Below are 18,451 nucleotides of genomic sequence, written 5' to 3'. Positions count from 1 at the left end.
CCAAATTTCTTTCTAGAGCCTCCCTCCCTGTAGCCCTATTTTTTCCCCTTTTTCGCGTTGTATCTCTGGTAGAACCAGTTATATAAATAGAATGTAGGGAATGAGTTCCCCTTTATTACAATAATTTTTAGTTATCTGCCACTAGTATTACTTAATAGACATCTTCTTATTGAAGTTTATTAAATTGCATTCTCTTTGTCCTTTAAATTTCATCAAATATATCAACAGAGAAAAAAATAGGAAAAAAATCACAAAGAGGTAGAGGATAGGTGAAAGAAAACTAATGGATGTCTGCAAGATCACAAAAGAAAATTTAGGAAAATATCCTGAATTTAAGAGGCAAAGACAACCAGAGCAAGAGCGTTAAGTTTAAAAACATTATTAAAAAAAAGACAAAGGAAGAAAATGGGTTTCAAATAAAAGCTCGGCCCAAACTGTACGTTAGCCTAACTCACGGAGAGTTCGGAGAACTGGAAGAAAACAGTGGGGAAAATAGGTTGACCCGGTATAAATGCGTATGATTTAAATGGATGGAAGATAACAAGGCCAGCATGGTGATTTTTTGACGGAAATAGCTTCCAAGGAAAAGCCCGGAAGGAAACTTTAACACGTTTGTTTCTAGTTTGAAAGTAGGTAGGAAGGCATATAGCCACCAAATTGCAGTGCAAATTGCAATGAACAAGCATCTGAACAGAGAGCATGGTAGGTAGGGCTAAGGCAGGAATCAGATTCAATATCCAAGCAATTGCTCTGATTGTGGTAAATGAATGGGCACAATGGAAACCCCAGGACAAAACATGATTTAACAGTTTCCTGAATGACAACAATGGGGAAATTCTAACCCTTTCGTTGAACCTAGCCTACCCTGCCAATTGAACAACAGGTTCATTAGAAATGTTAAATTACACTTTTCTTCCTTCAAATTATCCCCTACCCTTCTTTGCTGAATGACCAGTCTTTCGTTTGTGACGACTGAAATCTGACACAAAACGAAATGTCTGCCCACAGCCTTCTTCTGCACACACGTAAGGACGAGCACCTGTGTGAACCCTAATGTGTTCTGTTCGTGCCCATGCCCACTTGAATGTCATCTTGCAGCCCTTCCAGGGGCATTTAAGGGGTCGGTCATCCATATGAACTCGGCGATGCTGCACCAGATATTTGTGTGAGAAGAACTTCTTCCCACACCCCTTGACGGGACAAATGTTTCTTTTGTGCAAGAGCAGCTCTTGTTTCGAGCCAAAACTCATGGTGCAGCCTTCCATGTCACACTGGTATTCTGCTTCCTCATCTCTTACTTTTGAAGTGTTGTGACCAGCTAGAGTTTTCACATTTGAAGCATTCTTCACTTTCCTCTTACTGGCCTGCTTCTTCTCTTTTGGTTTTGTTTCTGACTCTTTCAGAGGCTTTCGGACTCTTTTCCTAAGGCGTGTGCTGGGTCCACCTTCTAGCTCATCTTCACCATATGAATTGCACTGTCTAGCACTTTCCTCAATTTTGGTGTTCCGATTCCGAGGAGTCTCTTGTTTTATTTGCTGAGAGACTACTTGCTTTGTTGTCCGGCGTTTCCCTTGTTTAACATTCTGAGGGGTTTCTTGTTTTATTTGCCGCGGTGTCTGGGCTTTCTTCTTTCTGCTTCTAAGAGTCCTCCTATTTGGTTGGTGATAATTCTCATCCAACGAATCATATAAAACTGCATCCTCCCTCTCAATAAATTTCCCTTGTCTGCTTCTAGGAGTCTTTCTAAGCTGCTGCTGAGAAGTATCATCCAGTGAATCATCTGAAACTGCATCTTCCCTCTCAAGAATCTTGGTTTGCTTACTTCTCGGAATCCTCCTAAGCTGCTGAAGAGAACTATCATCTGGAGAATCAGACGAAACTGCATCTTCCCTCTCAATAAACTTGGTTAGCTGGCTTCTAGAAACCCTCCTACGCTGTTGATGAGAACTACCCTTCAATGAATCAAAGGAAACTACATCTTCTCTATCAGTAAACTTGGCCACTTTGCGTCTAGGAATCCTATGCTGCTGTTGAAGATTATCCTCAAGTGAATCATCTGAAAATGCATCATCTCTTTCCATGCACTTCATTTGCTTGCCTTTAGGAATCCTCCTAAGCTGATGTTGAGAATCATCTTCTGATGCATCATCTGACATTGTATCATCTCTCACAACAAAGTTTGCTTGCCTGCCTCTAGGCATTCTTCTATACTGCTTAAGAGAATTATCTGCTCGTGAATCATCTGAGATAGCATCATTCTTCTCACATGACTTGATTTGCCTGCGTCTAGGAATCCTCCTATGCAGCTGATGAGAAATTTCCTCTAGTTCATCCTCTGATATAGTATCTTCTCTCTCCCTAAATTTGGCCTGCCAGCTTCTAGGAATCCTCCTATACTGCTTAAGAGAACTTTCATCAAGTGAATCACCTGAAACTGCATCATCTTCTTCAATATATTTGCCTTGCTTGCCTCTGAGATTCCTCCAATGCTGCTGATGAGTAAAATCCTCTTCTGCATCTTCTGATTCAGCACCTTCTCTTTCAATAAATTTTGCCTGTTTTTTTCTGGAGAGATTCCTATGCTGCAGAAGAGAATCATCCTCAAGCAAATCATATGAAATTGCCTCTTCTTTCTGAATCAGTCTAGGTTGCTTGCCTCTAAAAAATATCTGTTGCTGCCTAAGAGAACCACCATCCAATGAATCATCTGAAACTGCACCCTCTATCTCAATGCATTTCACTTTCTTGCTTGATGCAATCTCAGGCCTCATTTTTCTCTTTCTATTAAACTTTTTAGCCACCTTGGTTGTTTCAGCTTTGTGAACATTTTCTGGTTTTCTCTCAAGATTTTCATCTGAAGTTGCCCAAGCATGAAAGCTTCTTTCTTGTTCTTGTTCCTCAGGATCCCTTTGTGCCAAAAATGGATGAACCTGATTTGACATCCAAACTTTACCACACCATTTTCCTGCCACTACTTTTTTCTGCTTGCCAGACCTCCTCCCATACACATTCAATTTTGTGGGTGAGCTACCAGGAGAGTTACGGCCAAATGCACTGTATATAACACAATTGTATGGCATCTGTTTACTGTACAGGGTAGAGCGGCTGAGATTGGCACTATAAAATAGGTTGATACCCAGCTTTACAGCCCAGTCTCCATTCCCAGGTATAGCATCCTCACTATCAAGAGCTGACTGGATCCTCTCCTCATCCTCCTTAGCAGCATCCCCAAATAAAATGTCATTCCAGGGATAATCAATTCCTAGTTCTTCGGTCATCAACTTTGCTTCTGCTTCTATCTTGGGATACTCTGCATTGTTCAACAGATAATGGTAATGACTGGAGAGAAAAGAACCTAAAATAGTTATTTGGTAGAACTATTAATTAGTTTTTTAGCAGATGCAAAACACGCAAATAATAATAGACGGTAACTGGAGACTCTTCCCAGCCAAAAGAAAACTTGTTGAAATTAGAAGAAACATGTTAATAGACAAGTTGGCTGGTGCATGCTGCCTGTCGTCTATAATCTATATTATCTATAATGATTTTTGAGTTCAAGGGACTTGGTTGGAATTTTGAAATTCTTAAGGGCATTTTTGCCTTTGACTTTTTGTATGTCATTTTGTGCTTGTCATTTTTTTTCCTATTTCGTAAGAGAGAAAGATGGAGATGGAGCCATAAAGGCTGGAAAAGAGAGGAGAATGAAGAGGCAGAAGTAGGCAAGAAGGGAAAGCCAGCTGAGGCCAGCTAGGGGTTTGACGGCCAGCGGCAGGCCGGAGCATAGAAAGCAAGGGCAAAGAGGAAAATGAAGAGAAAGAAAGGGGTGGAGAGATATCAGGGTGGAAGAGAGGGAGAGTCAAGGAGGGGCCAGATCTGGTCTCTGCCACCAGACTGGCTCGTTGCGGCAAGTGAGGGAGGGAAAGAGAATAAAAAAAAAGGAAAGGAAATAGGGGAAAAAAAGAGATAAAAAAGGGAAGAAAAGGAGAAAAATAGGGAAAAAAAAGTATAAAGAGGCAACATGAGAGAATAACAAAAGTTCAAAGAAAAAAAGATTAAAAATTAAATAGAAATGCAAATGAAATAAATTTAAAAGTTCAGGGAAATAAATATATAAAAAAAAGGTGTAATAAACAACTAAAAGTATTGCAAAATACTATTAAAAATGACAATCAAAATACTGAGTAAAAATATAAAAGAAAAAATAGAAAGAATAAAAAATTTAAAAGACAAAGAAAAATAAGACGAACTATATAATTGAACCAAAAAACCTATTTACAATAATATAATTAAAGAAAAACTATAACATAGAAAAAATGAAGAGAAAGGAGGATATAGATAAAAAAAGAAAGAAAAGAAAAGGAGGAAGGATAATAAATAAAAAATTATTGTAAGTATGAATAGTATTGAGTATTAAAAACGATAAATAGCATTGCAGTATAGCATATAAATAGTATTAATTTGAAAATTCATAATTCAAATATAAATGCAAAAATAAAAATGAAGAGAAAGGAAAAAGAAAACCACAAAAGGAAAACAAAAAAAAATGTAGAAAAAGCACAAACAAAGAAAAGGGAAGAAAGAAAAAAATTGGAATATAAGTGTGGTGGATACAAAATAAAAGCGAAATAAAATGAATGAAAAAAAATAAATAAAGTATACATAGCATAAGATATTATTAAAAGTTAAAAAATAACCATTGATCATTGAGAAAGAAAAGAAAGAGATAGACAAATCACCTTTGATAATTAAAAATACTTTTTATAACACAAATTATACCAATAATATCTTAAAATTATTTGATAAAAAGTTTTATCCCACAGCAATGCAAGGGTATTAAACTAACTGATTATAAAAAATAGAGATCAAACCTTACCCTCTGACTTCACCTTTAGGGCATCATTCCCCTTCCATGTATTAATAATCACAAGCACAAAAATGTGGTAATGGGAAGGTTAAAATACGGGAACCCTTACCTACTCAACTTCTTTACTCACATGCTCACATGCAGTATCATCCAAACAAAAGTTGCATAAGATAACAGAAACAATGCGCATTACTATAGAAAATAATATCTCCCGTTTTTTTTTTCCTTTTGGGGAAGGGTTAGGAAAAGGAGTGCCCATTTATGTGTAAATATTCATTTGGGTAAAACCGAATGCCAAAATGTACCTGGATGACAGAGGAGAAATACATGCACTCCTCCTATTTGACGAAGTTGCTGTTCTACTTCTACAGCATGCTCAAGACAGAAGACATGCATTCGAGAAGAATCTTCATCAGACCTCGGAGCAAATGGAATATCCGCATTCTCCATAGGTACCATGGTCTTGCTAAACCTCATTTTCTCTGCGCCATGAGTGGCCGGGGAGTAACTTGGATTAGCATGAGATGCTGTGACTGGATCTCTAAATTTATCCTCCAAACCGATTGATCTTCTTGAAGCAAGATTATCAGTTTCAAACTCAACAATGTGGTCAAATGCTTGAGGGCTCCTAGACTTGATGTCAACTCTTCTAGATCCAGGTTCTGAATAGCAATCAATAACATGCACAGGAGCTTCTTCCTCAGATTCAAGCCTTGATAATGAGGGATTATTACTCCCATTTGCGTCACCAGGAGAGAAACCAGAACCATTATACTGAAATTTCCTTTCTGATGAACAGTTTGCTGAATTTGTCTCATCACCAGAGACAGCAACATTTGGTTCAACATGATCTTCTTCAGAATCAGATGAATTTCCATATGTTGAAGCTAATAGACCAAGAGCAGAAGTATCTCCCCCTTTTGCAGTATCTTCCACCACTTGGTTACTTTGATCTGCCATATGAAACTTGTCCTCAACAGACTGAACAGGGACATCATATAAAGCATTTGGAGCTCTTTTGTTCATCCACCCTGTATCAAAAGAAAAAAAAAAAAAGAAAGGCTCATTAAGTGTTTAGAATAACGAAAAGTATATGAAGGAAAATCAGAATGAAGAGAAAATCTTCAGAAAAATAACAGAACACTATTTAGATAAAATATTAATTACAGAAGCTTGGATAAGCATTATCAAGACATCATGCAGCATTAGTAGTTTAACTCAAACATGACACCTATTGCATCCTATTTAGATGTAAGTATGTGAGAAACCAATTGTCTCACTCGCCCAAACAAAAGCCAATTGCACGACACTAACATAAAACTCCTTATTTGAGTTATCCTATCTTTATTATATTTTGAAAATGACATTTCATAGGAGCTCAATGACATCCAGCCAAATTCCAGACTAGTTTACTTAAGATCACAAACATGACTGCTTCTATTTTAGTTGACTGACCTTTACAAAAACTACATGTATCATAAAGAAACAGCTACTGCCCCACAAGCACAAGGAATGCATTAAACAGAATGAAAGAAAGAAAATGTTTAGCTTGACTAACACGTAAATCACACAAATAAGATCAGCTAATGAAAGAAAATTTCCATATATAACCTACTTGTACAGGAATTTTGCTCAGAAGTAATTACACCCCCATGAGCAGTGTTGAACCCATCACGAGTTACTCCAGAACCAACAGTCCAATCGTTAAAAAAGCTACAATCAGCTGACATGAGGTATCTAGCCGCTTGTTCAGTTGGTTGAAGAACAGCAATGCAAGAAAAGCACAATATTCCACATGTGACGCATGAAAACAGCCTCTGATCTGACAATGTATCACCTTGAACAGCACTTTCTCCTTCTGTGCTCATGTTCAAGGTCTGCGACGGCAGTCTACACAAATGATCAGTTCCATTAAAAGCAGAATCCCGGGTACCCTCATACATTGAAGCAAATTTTCCTTTCACTGAATAGAAACCTTTGACTCCCTTGATCTCTTCATTCCCACCTACCATGATCTCATCAGAAGCTAAGTCTTTGGATAATTTCACAACATCTTTGTAGTTGCATAAGCCACGTGACATCCTAGGGTTTATTCTTAATTGGGATGCGACACGTAAATCTGAACAAAGAGAAATATCAGAAGAACTTTTGGGGAGTAGTACCACTGAAGATCCTTTTCCAAGAATATGAAGTAGGTCATTGTTCTGCATGAGGTTCTGCACAAATAATTCTTTAACCAAGGTTTCTCCTTCACTTTTTTTCTTATCCTTTAGTCGAGAACTCTTTGGTTTAGCATTGATGCTCATAGGTGCCCTGCAAGGAGAAACCTAACAAAAATGAGGAAAAGATAAATAATATAAGTTACTGCTCTTTTTATTTTTGTAGTTTCAGCTTCCTGCAAACAACTTTTGGTATAAATTTTGAACATGTGAATAAAAATTTACAGATTTCTGTCCTTCAGATCGTTGGGACATCAACTTTGTAATAACAAGAAGCAAAAGTAAGGGGAGATGTTACTTAGATTCTTCAGTAATCTAATGAGCCAATGTTGGGCTCATATACGATATTTCAAAAGTAAACATGGCATGCAATATGGGCCTCTATACTTTACTAGGAAAAACTTGCAAAAGTGAAACGTACTCATCTCCAGCATTTGAGCCCAAGTCAGAGCAACAAGGGAGCAGGACAGCATGAGATGAGCAAGTGTAAAACTTTTTTCTAAGCCAAAAAACCTATCCCCAGAAATTTCACAAGCAGTGTGGAACTGTGCGATTAAATTTCATATGCATATTTAAATGAATTGCAATCATTTTAAGAGCAGCAAGAGCAGCAAACTATAACAAAAATTGCAATGACCCAGAGCTTTCAGCTATATTAGGTTGAGAAGGCAGAATGCATCAAGAAATTAAAAATCCAAAGCATTGGATGGAATCATACTGCTTCCATAGTAGACATGAATCATACCTTGAACATAACTCAAGTGCAAGATCATAGAGTAACTGGAAATGAGAGACCATCGGAGGGTAATTAATTGAAGCCCTTCGAATAGCAGCATCTCTGGCCACTCTCAACCATTCTGGCGTTGCAATATTAGCTGCCTCCCCAAAATTAAATCCTAATAGCAAATATGGATGAAATTAGCTCCTTCCTATGATAGTAACTAATAGAAATTCCAAAGTATCTCACCTTGACTGAACCCTGAATGATAAGCTCTTGGAAAAGTGACAACAAACTCCCCAGCATTTTGCACTAACCTGATTTCAGTATAATGATAATGTAAGAAAGAGACAGATAATCATCCCTCACCAAGACGCTAAAATCATGTTATACGACACTAAGAAAATAAATTTCCAGTATAAAAGTATTTCAAGGAAACATCTCAGAATATCATCTTTTCTGAGATAAGGAGAAAAGGATGGACCCTAAATTTGATTAAAAGAACAACAATAGAGTTTAAACACTTTCTTATTGAATGAGAGAAAAATGAAATGCAAGCCAAAAACAAGAACAATGCTGAGATCATAAGTAGTAATTTACGATTTGTTTTGAACCTAATAAACTTTGCATAAAGCCAAGGAACACTCCAGAGTGCAAAAGAATAGAGGGGTAAAGTTACCTGCAGCATGGAATGCCAGCACGAACAAATACTTCAGGAGACATCACCGTGGTCTTCTCACCAAGAGTAGAAAAGGTAACTAATACATGACAAATTAAAATAAATTTGCTCAATTAGCATTTTTGGATAGATATAATTATCAGTACCATCACTTAAATATGAGAGATTCAATTGCTTTTCTAGTTAAACCAACATAACATCAATGCATAGTAACTTCATTGGATTAAAATTAACCTGATCCAAAATGGCAAGTCAAAAACCATGGATACACTAGATAGTCAATAAGGTCTATTTTAATCACGAGCCACACGCCAAGTCTTTAACCTAATTGCTTTGCAGGCACTACAGCTTCAAAGGGATACAAATCACATACACAAGGGGACAAGAAAAAATAAGCAAATGACTCGCACAAGCACAATGATATGAAGATACATATAAATCTATAAAATGCCATAACCTCTGTTCTTCACTACTCTACCAAAATACATTTAAAGAAAAATTTTCATCGCAGCTATTGATGAGACAAGCATCCACAAGATCAAATAACACAAGTCTTTCTCATAACTACTCAATACCCCTTAGAAAGGACATAGATGACAGTTTTTTTATTAGATGAAAAAGGAGGAATCTCTGATATGATACTCCAGTTCCTAGAAACTCAAAATCTAAAATCCTTCAAACCCAACGTCTAAATCAACAGAGAATTGAAGAGTAAATGATAAGTACTTCACATAGAGATAAAACTTGTGATTAAACTTATCATCATAGAATTAACATTATCCTGCAGCCAACCTTACAAAATAGTATAGGCGAGGAACAGAGTAGGCTCACTTACTACAATGCCAACAGATAACTAACACCTATTAGAAACCTCAATCTTCACCATTCAAAAAAGGTAAAATTCAACCACCTAGTCTATGAAGTTTATTCTTCCTTTGCTCGAACTAGTCAATCTCACCCATGTTATCCAATATTGGTTATTGCTTGCATATACAGAGTAAACAGAAAGTATTTAACATGTGGGTAACTAAGAAACAGAGGAGACACAATTGATAGTTCAGTAAACTCACCAAGAGGATTGAACTCTCCTCCATAGCCATCAAGCCTGACCACCTCCTCGAAAGCAACGGCGGCATCCCTTGGAACACCGTACCATGTCTTCCCTGCTCCCATATGCAAATAATTCAAGCTATGCAAGTCGTGATCCTCTACATGCCAAGCGAACCAACTGAACAACATTGCAATGTACACCATAGGGGAAGTAACTCCCGGAATCTCGTCCTTCATGAACCTTAACAATGACCCTTTTGCCCTCGAGACTGCCCTCATATTCCACGGTGTCTCCCCAACCGTAACTCCTTCCCCTGCTTCTCTCCCTCCACCACTGCTCTTCTTTGAGCTCAGAGGCACAAAAGCTGAACCGGGCATGTCGTTAGCGTACTCAACGGAAAAAGGTTTGTCAACCGTCGCTTTCCAAAAAAGGGTTTCGACTTCCAAAGCTGAAAGGGAACCCTTTTTGCTGTATCTTTTCAAGTAACTCCTTTCGAAATTCTTCGCTTTTGCTTCGAATTCTTGGAAAGTGTAGTACTCCCCACTCTGCCAGACGGGTTTCTGAACGGGCCGTGGTTTTCTGGGGCAAAACCCGATCTGCTGTTGGCGGGTAGTGAATGTGGGTGCCGGCTTCGAATCGGAGCTAGTATTAGCTGCGGCACGAGCCAAAAGCGAACGATTGAGGTTCCCAATTGCTGTCTTTTTAGGAGCAGGCGGCACTGGAGGTATGATTTTGCAGATGCCATACTGGGAAGCCTCTTTTTCGATCTTGAAAATGTAGGCAATTGGATCTTGAAACTCTGCCAAAGTAGGCCGGTACTCTGGAGCTAAAGGCAGAGATTTCAGCCACGAAAACACTTCTTGACTTGGCTCCGGTGAAAGGCTTGAAGCAGCCATGAAAGAAAGAATAAATTTTTCTGGGTAAGAATCGGGGTAATCATTGAGAGTTCATTTTATGAAAGAAAAACAAAAACAGAGAAGAAAGTTTTCAGATTCTTCTGAGCTTCCATTTTCTTTGTTTTTATATCCTGAGAAAGGGATTTCTTTTTTTTTTTCTATTTTTCCTCTGTTTTTTTGTGTAGTTACAGAGGAAATGGGGCTAACGGTGAAATTTTATGAGGGCAGAGGAAGGGGCAGAAGAGTAGTAGTCATGTGACTAGTGGGGTTTTATTCTGGGTTTGGAGGTAGCTTATGAAAATGACGATCCCTTTTCTGTTATTTACATTTGTTGCCATTGTCTCTTCTTTTCTGGTTTTCTAATTTCTGGATAATGGGGCCTTGCGTCCTTCTCCAATATCTGGTTAAATAGTAACTAGGTTTTCTTACCGTTCTCTTTTCCATAAAAAGACATTGCTCTGACGACTGATGTCATCTTTTAATTTTATTACCATTTAATTTTCACTTAAAATGCAATAAAAACTATTATTATTTATCGAACGAACGAATAAACAAAATTGCTTCGTAATATGAAGGCAGTGTGTTTTACTTTGATTTTGACTTGACAGCAGTCAAAAGGGCGTCCGTAAGACAACCAACCACATGAGATTTTTTTGATCTGACTCTCTCAAACCCCATAGATTTGCGTGTCATAAAATGATTGGTTGCCTTGCTTGATCACTGTAGGTCCATTCTAGCAAAGTTTTGTTTTTCTTCTTATATTTTTATTTTTTATTCTTATTTTATTCGTTTTACCTTTTTTTAGATGACTGGTTGGCTGTAATATTGACTGGTACGTATATTACCATAATACCATTTGATTAAAGACAAGGCATCTAAAGAGATTCCGTTAGACAAGCACCCACCCACATAAATAAATACTAGCCTTAAACTTTAATACCAAATGCCATCGTACCTTTTTCTTTCCTTCCCTCCTTCATTTATTTATTCAATTTTGTGTCATGAGTTAATGATTTGTTTGAGAATGAATCAAACTTGCATATAATAATATGAAGAATAAAACAAGGAGTTGTGATATGACATATAGCTTTCTTATAATATTAAAAAAATACAAGTAGCACTTTCTTCGTTTTGTAATTAACCTCTTGTCCACAAAATAATAGAAACATAATATTTAAAAAATTTTAAAAATAAGATAAAATTTTTATTTTTATTTTAAATTAAATAAATTTTTATTTTTAATAATTAATTAATTATTATTAATTAAAATATCACTATATTATCTTATACTATCTAAAGTTGACATGTCATATTTGATGATAATATGACATAATAATAATCTTGTAATAAGTGTTATGTGAGTATAAAAAGATATAGTATTTTGATTAATAATTATTAATTAATTATCTTATTTAATTTAAAATATAACACAAAGATTTGATTAAATATAATAAAATAATAAAAATTTATTAATATTTTTAAAAAATAATTCAACAACCTTTTCAAGTATTATCGTGCATACAAACTATTTTTAAGTTAATCTAAAAAATAAAATCGAGATGAAATTTGAACACAAAACTTAAATTCGAGGGGTGATATTTAATATCATCAAAATCAACTTAAAATCAATGGATAATACATGGAGAAGAAGGTTTTACTGGTTTAAAAAGGAGGATTATATAATAGGAGTTTAGGCTATATAAAGTGGATCCCCTTTAATGGTCCTCGGCGTACTTACTGGTGGGGGGGAGGCTAATCAGAAAATGATTGAGAGGGAAAAGAAGTAGTAGCGGTCTTTTTAGTGTGTAGCAAACAAAATTGTTGATTGATTGACAGTTGGAGAAGCATTTAACAGGTCAGTGTGTGGTTGAAACTGCTGAAAACCATGACATTTTCCTATCAATACCATTGTGGATGATCTCAAATCCGTTTGCTTTTTCCTTTTTGCTTTGATTTCCAATGTACCGAAACAAATACAATAAGTTGGGTATTTATTTATATAATTTATACCTTATTATTTAAAAAATAATAATAATTTATATATTTCAAAACATTAATTATAATTATAAATCAGAAGTTATTAATTTAAGTGAAAATGATTGATTTCGAAAGATATTAATTACTATCAAATTCTAAATTGTAAATAAAAAGATAGATCGCATTATTAATATCATCATTCTACCTTTTTTTTTATCTTAGTTATTAATTGATGTAAAAGTAAGATCTTTTTGGTTTGCTTGAGTAACAAATTAAATTGGAGATAATATATGATTAAGTACAAGTATATAGAATTTATATACTAAGGATGCATTTGACTTGAGCCGTACCTTGTATTGGGAAAACTCAAAAGATGAGAAATCGTAGCTAACACGAACACATGTCAAGTAGTAGTAAGTACCCAAAAGAAGAAAAGATATTAGTCACCGAAAAAGGGTTGAAAACACCATGAGCGTATGAGTTTAACTTATCATTCAATCCACATGGTCCAAGTGAGGCAGTCAACGAAAGTAAGAAACAACAAGGTTTACCAAATATAAGTATCAACATGGATCGATTTGACAGTGAAAGCTCGGGTTTGACTTTCTGGATGGTCCGCATGGAGCAAGAGGGTTACGAAAGAAACAAATCCTGTATTCCTAGAGATTGAAAAAGGAGAGCATCAGAATCCTCTTACGCAAGTCAATTTTCCACACATTAAAAGGACTTTGGTTTTGATCGTATCTTGGATTTTGGATATTATGTTGGGGAGTTTTGTAAATGCATGCAAGTTTTGAAATGGAGGAGGAGCATCTGTCAAACTTCGTGTCAAAAAGGTTATGTGCCTACCGCCACCTTCGTTTGTTCCGTTTTTAATGCGGCTGCGATCGGAGTAGTAGGATCATTGCTCATATGAACATTTTGCTAACAAAATTTTCTTCTGTTTTTGCCTTTATATATATTTATCTAGTGCATTGTTCTCCTCAAAATTGAGGAGAGATTCAGTATATAATAATAATGTCCTACTAAATATTAATTAATGGTCCAAAATTGTTATACTTTGTAATTAAAAAAAGAAAAAAAAAGGGGGTGTTGGGGGAAGGGGAAGTGGTTAGTTGCAACTCCGTCAATCAAGTCAAAGTAACGTTGGGTTGATAATGCTTCAACTGATGGTGCAGCGGAGGAGAAACAAGGAGGTAGGCGGTGGTAAAAATGAAAGTTTAAATAACCAGAAACTACTAAAAAAGGGATTCAAATTCAAAACAGGTATTGTTAAATATGACAATTAATACCATTACATCATCACCATGTCAATTTGCTGCTTTGCACTCCTCTGAAAGGTGAAGGGAAACTGGGCAATGGTCACTTCCATAAAAACCTGCAAAATTTCATGATCAATCCATTAAAATAAGGAATTTAATGTTTCACACAGTTACAAGAATTCTTTTTTCTATTTGAATGAGTCCATTTGTCTTTATATTACATATATATTGTGTACTAGTGGGTTTGATAAATGAGAGCAATGGATCTAAGTATGAACGTTTGATGATGGTGCTGCGGGATTTGATAGTTCACAGTAACCTAGCAAAACATACTGAGCAAATGTGGGCATGTGGACTCACTTACAGTGTAAATTTTAAAGATTGCTTTGAGGATTCTACCACCCTCATCAATTATGAAAGATTTCAACGGTGCCTTTTGTACTGCCTTTCAAAGACAGCAAGAAGAAAACTCAGGGTAGAAACCAACAGGATCACCGAGTATAGCAACTGACAAGGTTCCACATTTTAAGTTGACAATCCTATATTGCATTCCCTAGGTTGGTATTTTGTTTGTGGTTCACATCTAGATCTGAACTCATGGTGTTATCCTTAAAAAAGATATGAAAAAGCAAAAACTTTGAGCAGCAGAGGCCCGCTAATTCCCCACATGAGCAGTCAAGCACCCCTCCCACAAGAAGAAGAAGAAAGAGTAAAGTCGCATAAATGGTTATAATAATCAAATTGGCTTGCTCTTCTCTCATGGTTTATCTATAAGATGACTAAATAGAGAAACGACTACAACTAGCTTCAGCCTTCGAGTTTTATCCTGGAAAAAAAGGCAAGTACTATAAAAAATCCCAAAAAATTGCACCTTCTAATTCAATTCCTTGCCCATGCATTTCACATGCAGCAATCCGATCCTTCAGCTTATCTGAAACTATGAAATAGTCTATTCTCATTCTTTTACCTCGATACCTGCAATAAAATCACCCAGCAGTACATCCCAACCTAAATTTAGTCAACTATTTCTTTTGTAAAGTTTGATAGGGAAACACATTAAATCAAGTTCATAATCTTTGTCACAAAAAAACTTAATGGTCACTCTGCCTTTGAAAAATGTCAATAACAAGAAGAAAAATAATATAATCCATGACAATTATGTAGGCACAACAACTACTTACTTCCCAATAGGATTTCCAGACCATGAAAACCCACGCTCCATGTCCTTCTCCTTGTGCAGGTATCTATATGCATCTACTAGCCTTCCCCTAAGCATAATCCACAAGATTCTTTGATGTATATGGGAATGAAAATAAGAAAAGACTAAATCTTATTATATGCAGATAAGTGAAAAATGTTAGCTCAAGCTTTTCATAATCATAAGTTTCAACTTATGTTGAACACATATGAATGGCTGATGGAAACCATAGAAGTAAGAAGTGTCTGAAGAAATGACACACTCTTTTAAAATTGCCCCAAAGCGCTTCCTCTCAGCTAAGGTAAATCCAGGCTGCCCCCAGTCCTGTGCATCATTGTGAGCTATCTTGTCAGTTATTCTATAAATATGCAGAACTACAATACAGGAATTAGTCCATCTCTGGATGTTAAGGGAACTATAACAGTTTAGTGGATTTAAAGTTCAACACATACATTCATTATCATGAGTAAGGTCTCCATCGATAAAATTGAAGTGATATTTCTACCAGCAGTTTTCACTTCTAAAATGATCCCAAGCCATCAAATCTTGAGCTAGATCAAATATCGCTAGTGGACCACCTAAGATGATCAATTTGCACCTTCAAATGTGATCTAACTAACTCCACTGATTTTTTGGCAATTTGTCTTCTGGTTTTGATATCCATCACAATTTTGGTGTTGGAGGTCAAGTTTATAATGAATATATAAGCATCAAAATTGATGTGAAACTTAAACACATAACGCTTGCATCAAGAAAGGGTTCAAATCAAAGTTAATCCTTAGTTAAAAGGAAAAGGCAGATGGCGTGATAACCTCTTTATTTGGTGGAACATAACCATTCATCTTTGCTGCACTGAAGAATTCTGGATGAGTCACATCAATATCCTCATGGCTGTATAAGCAAAGAATATACATAAGAACACTGCTCATTCCAGAAAGGGATAGCGTATTGTATAAACTGAACAAGATTTGTAAGTCCATCCACCCTTTCAACACCCCAAGAACTCACCTAACATTCAGATCTCCACACCAAATAAGAGGTTTATCTGATGATTGCACAACAAAATCTAGAAGCCTTTTATCCCATTTTCTTCTCCGCTGAAACGAATTTTCCTCCTCTTTCCAACCATTGTTTGGTGCATATGTATTCAATATACAAACTGTCTCAAATTCAGCTAAAATAACCCGGCCATCTGGTTCATGCTTTGAAACTAACAAAAAAGAGTAGGCATATAAATTGACTAGCTTTGCATTGGCATTCAAAGAAACACTGAAGAACATAACACAATAAATGTCTCTCGTTGGAAATGAGATTGTCCCAATGTACATTGAAATATATTTTATGAAGTTCAGAAAAGCATAGACGTGCAGGTTGTTTTCCATTTAGGCCCGATCCCAAAAAGAAAGGTCAATTGTCTCAAATTGTATTGAAGAATGGATGTTTGTGAACAAAAATACCTGTTTTATCGAGAGAAAAAGAAACCTTCACTGGTTGAAGACACTTCTTTACTAACAATGCAGTGCCAGCATATTTCGAATCTGCCAGAGACCACCAAACATGATAATTTTCAAATGGTGGACTGGAAAGAGCACGCAACAATATCTGCAGGGTTTGAACAATTATGAGTAGATAGTAGATATTCAACAAACCACATGCATTACACTGATATAAAATTATTCTTCCAAAGGGCTGTTTAGGCCCTTTGTCTTTTTGCTCTTTTGTGAAAAACTGTTCTTCAACGTAGAGTATCAAAAATTGATAGAATAATTTAGTTGGGAAAAAGTGATGGTAACATACCATTACGTGCTAACACTCTTCAGTCATGCGCACATGTATGCAAAACACTAAGACCGTCTATTTTAGAATACCCATGCAACTGCAAAGAATCCTTACAGATTGTACAGGATTTTTAACAGACTGTAATTTGTAACTTTTGCAATTAAAAACAGACACTGTTGCATGTTTAAAACAAAGTCTAAATTGCATGTATTAAAATAATAGACCTATGCTACTATGAAAATGATGATAAAGAATTTCCAAACTCTCTTGCAGAGAAAAATGTAATTCTGCCATCAAAGTATAACCAGAGATTTCAATCTAGTCAATTTAGAGCGAAATATCCAAATGTCTTTGCATAAGATTGTCATGGAGGAGATAAAAATGTGCTAAGGTAATAAACAAAGACAAGTAATGAAACTGAACAGAACAAATAGAGTAAACTCATTTTCACTACAATGCCCAAGGTGAATTCTTCGGCAAACTACATCAAACAATAACAGTGCCCATGATTTTAGGAAACTCAGGTTTATGCAAAAATATCTATGGGTGTTGGATGGTAGCAAGAGAAAATTAGTTACCTGCTTTTCTTCTCTGGAAGAGCTTGTATCATCTTTTAACTCTCTTGGGTTTTTAGGTGCACCCTTCAGACCAGCAGCTGGCATCCTTACTTCCTACCGTTAACATACTATTAGATAGTTTCTTGACATGCACCAATACATAATCAATTCGACGCAATGCGATTAAAAGAAAAATCCAAGGAATTAACCAAAAAAAGGAGCAAATTAAAGAACTTCAAGATAATCAGGTAAATTATCTAGCACAAATAAATAAAGCCTTGAGAAAACTGCATTATTATTAACATCTTCAAATAAAACTAAACAGGAAAATGCCTTCCACCAAAGAATTTAACCGGACAAAAGATTTTGTTCCAATTTTGCAACAAACAAACGTGATGCTGGGCCAGAAGTATAAGCTCATTTTCAGCCAATAGGCAGTTCATAATCAGTAACCGCATTACCATTAAACTGCATTTAACTCCATTGTCAAATATTCATAGTGGATCCATCTACTTGCAAAACAACCCCTTCGCCATCTAACAAACATTTTAAATTACAGAAAATGCAGACAGGTAGAATAAACGATAAGAAGGAAAGAGTGATCAGAAGTAAAAAATAACCCTCTTAATAGCTTCAAATCAGCAACAATATCTGCTTCCATCAAAGAATTAAAGACCCAAACCGAAAAATAAAAAATACCCAGCTCTTGTCAAACTCATTGATTAAAGAAAAGAATCATCAAATTCCCACATTTAAAATAAAAAGAAATATTATGAGAGAGGGAAAAAGTGAAAGAAAATTCACCTGTAAAGCAATGATATCAGGGTCAAGATTGGAAATGAAATCGGAGAACTGGGGCCAGTTGTTCTTGACTCGAAGAAGCAAACTATTAGCGTTCCATGTCACGAACTTCAATGGCTCTTTCTTGATGTCCTCCTCGCCTTTTTCACCACCTTGCTTCGAAGGAGCAAGTGAGGGCTTCTTGGCCGAGCCTTCCTTCTCTATTGGCTTGAAGAATCGCTTCATTGTCTTGCTCACAGTTTAGAGTTCGTACGTTCTAAGGAGTCCCAAGTTTCTTTTGATGTTGTTTTCCATAGAAGGAGCTATTGTGCTACAGGGCTGATTCCGCTAAAAATCGAGGAATTAAAAGAGAAAAAAAAAGGAACATTTAAAAATTTGGGCTTTTCGGCCGAAAAACATTTGGGCTGAAATTCTGTGGGATTAGCTCTTAACTGGGCCTATTTCTAATTA

At 36.1% G+C, this 18,451-nt stretch overlaps 2 protein-coding genes across 6 annotated transcripts; both read right to left on the bottom strand.

Moving 5' to 3' along the window:
* Positions 1 to 588: 588 nt before the first annotated feature.
* On the bottom strand, positions 589 to 10,655 carry REF6 (relative of early flowering 6). Its single transcript, XM_021430096.2, has 7 exons — positions 9,551 to 10,655; positions 8,481 to 8,559; positions 8,051 to 8,118; positions 7,829 to 7,979; positions 6,480 to 7,177; positions 5,170 to 5,895; positions 589 to 3,310 (listed from the first exon to the last, which is right to left on the bottom strand). The coding sequence occupies exons 1-7, from the start codon at positions 10,425 to 10,427 to the stop codon at positions 924 to 926; spliced, it is 4,986 nt and encodes a 1,661-aa protein (XP_021285771.1). The 5' UTR covers positions 10,428 to 10,655; the 3' UTR covers positions 589 to 923.
* Positions 10,656 to 13,601: 2,946 nt separating this feature from the next.
* On the bottom strand, positions 13,602 to 18,331 carry LOC110417648 (DNAse I-like superfamily protein). 5 transcript variants are annotated; one of them, XM_021430098.1, is made up of 9 exons: positions 18,005 to 18,331; positions 17,222 to 17,314; positions 16,322 to 16,466; positions 15,873 to 16,074; positions 15,677 to 15,755; positions 15,127 to 15,188; positions 14,848 to 14,955; positions 14,538 to 14,641; positions 13,602 to 13,782 (listed from the first exon to the last, which is right to left on the bottom strand). In XM_021430098.1, the coding sequence occupies exons 1-9, from the start codon at positions 18,224 to 18,226 to the stop codon at positions 13,715 to 13,717; spliced, it is 1,083 nt and encodes a 360-aa protein (XP_021285773.1). In that variant the 5' UTR covers positions 18,227 to 18,331; the 3' UTR covers positions 13,602 to 13,714. The 5 variants fall into 5 exon arrangements, with proteins under 5 accessions (XP_021285773.1, XP_021285774.1, XP_021285777.1 ...); XM_021430099.1 differs by having other exon boundaries at positions 14,848 to 14,934; XM_021430102.1 differs by having other exon boundaries at positions 17,222 to 17,310; positions 18,005 to 18,142.
* Between the last annotated feature and the right edge of the window lie 120 nt (positions 18,332 to 18,451).

The sequence above is a fragment of the Theobroma umbraticum genome, unplaced genomic scaffold (assembly GCF_002168275.2).
Source record: "Theobroma umbraticum cultivar Fairchild unplaced genomic scaffold, ASM216827v3 scaffold_50.0, whole genome shotgun sequence".
Taxonomy (NCBI): Eukaryota; Viridiplantae; Streptophyta; class Magnoliopsida; order Malvales; family Malvaceae; genus Theobroma; species Theobroma umbraticum.
The sequence above is the reverse complement of the archived record's forward strand: the minus strand, read 5'-3'. Positions and strand labels throughout refer to the sequence as shown.

What these genes read in the sequence shown, in the direction of transcription:
- REF6 (XM_021430096.2), bottom strand. Translation starts at nt 10,427, where the DNA reads ATGGCTGCTTCAAGCCTTTCACCGGAGCCAAGTCAAGAAGTGTTTTCG. An exon ending in GCACTTGAGTTATGTTCAAG is followed by an intron (nt 7,178 to 7,828) that starts GTATGATTCATG and finishes TTCTCCTTGCAG; the next exon opens with GGCACCTATGAGCATCAATG. An exon ending in ATTTCTCCTCTGTCATCCAG is followed by an intron (nt 3,311 to 5,169) that starts GTACATTTTGGC and finishes TGAACAATGCAG; the next exon opens with AGTATCCCAAGATAGAAGCA.
- LOC110417648 (XM_021430098.1), bottom strand. Translation starts at nt 18,226, where the DNA reads ATGAAGCGATTCTTCAAGCCAATAGAGAAGGAAGGCTCGGCCAAGAAG. An exon ending in TTTTTCTCTCGATAAAACAG is followed by an intron (nt 16,075 to 16,321) that starts GTATTTTTGTTC and finishes CTTTTTTGTTAG; the next exon opens with TTTCAAAGCATGAACCAGAT. An exon ending in TTTGGGGCAATTTTAAAAGA is followed by an intron (nt 14,956 to 15,126) that starts GTGTGTCATTTC and finishes TATACATCAAAG; the next exon opens with AATCTTGTGGATTATGCTTA.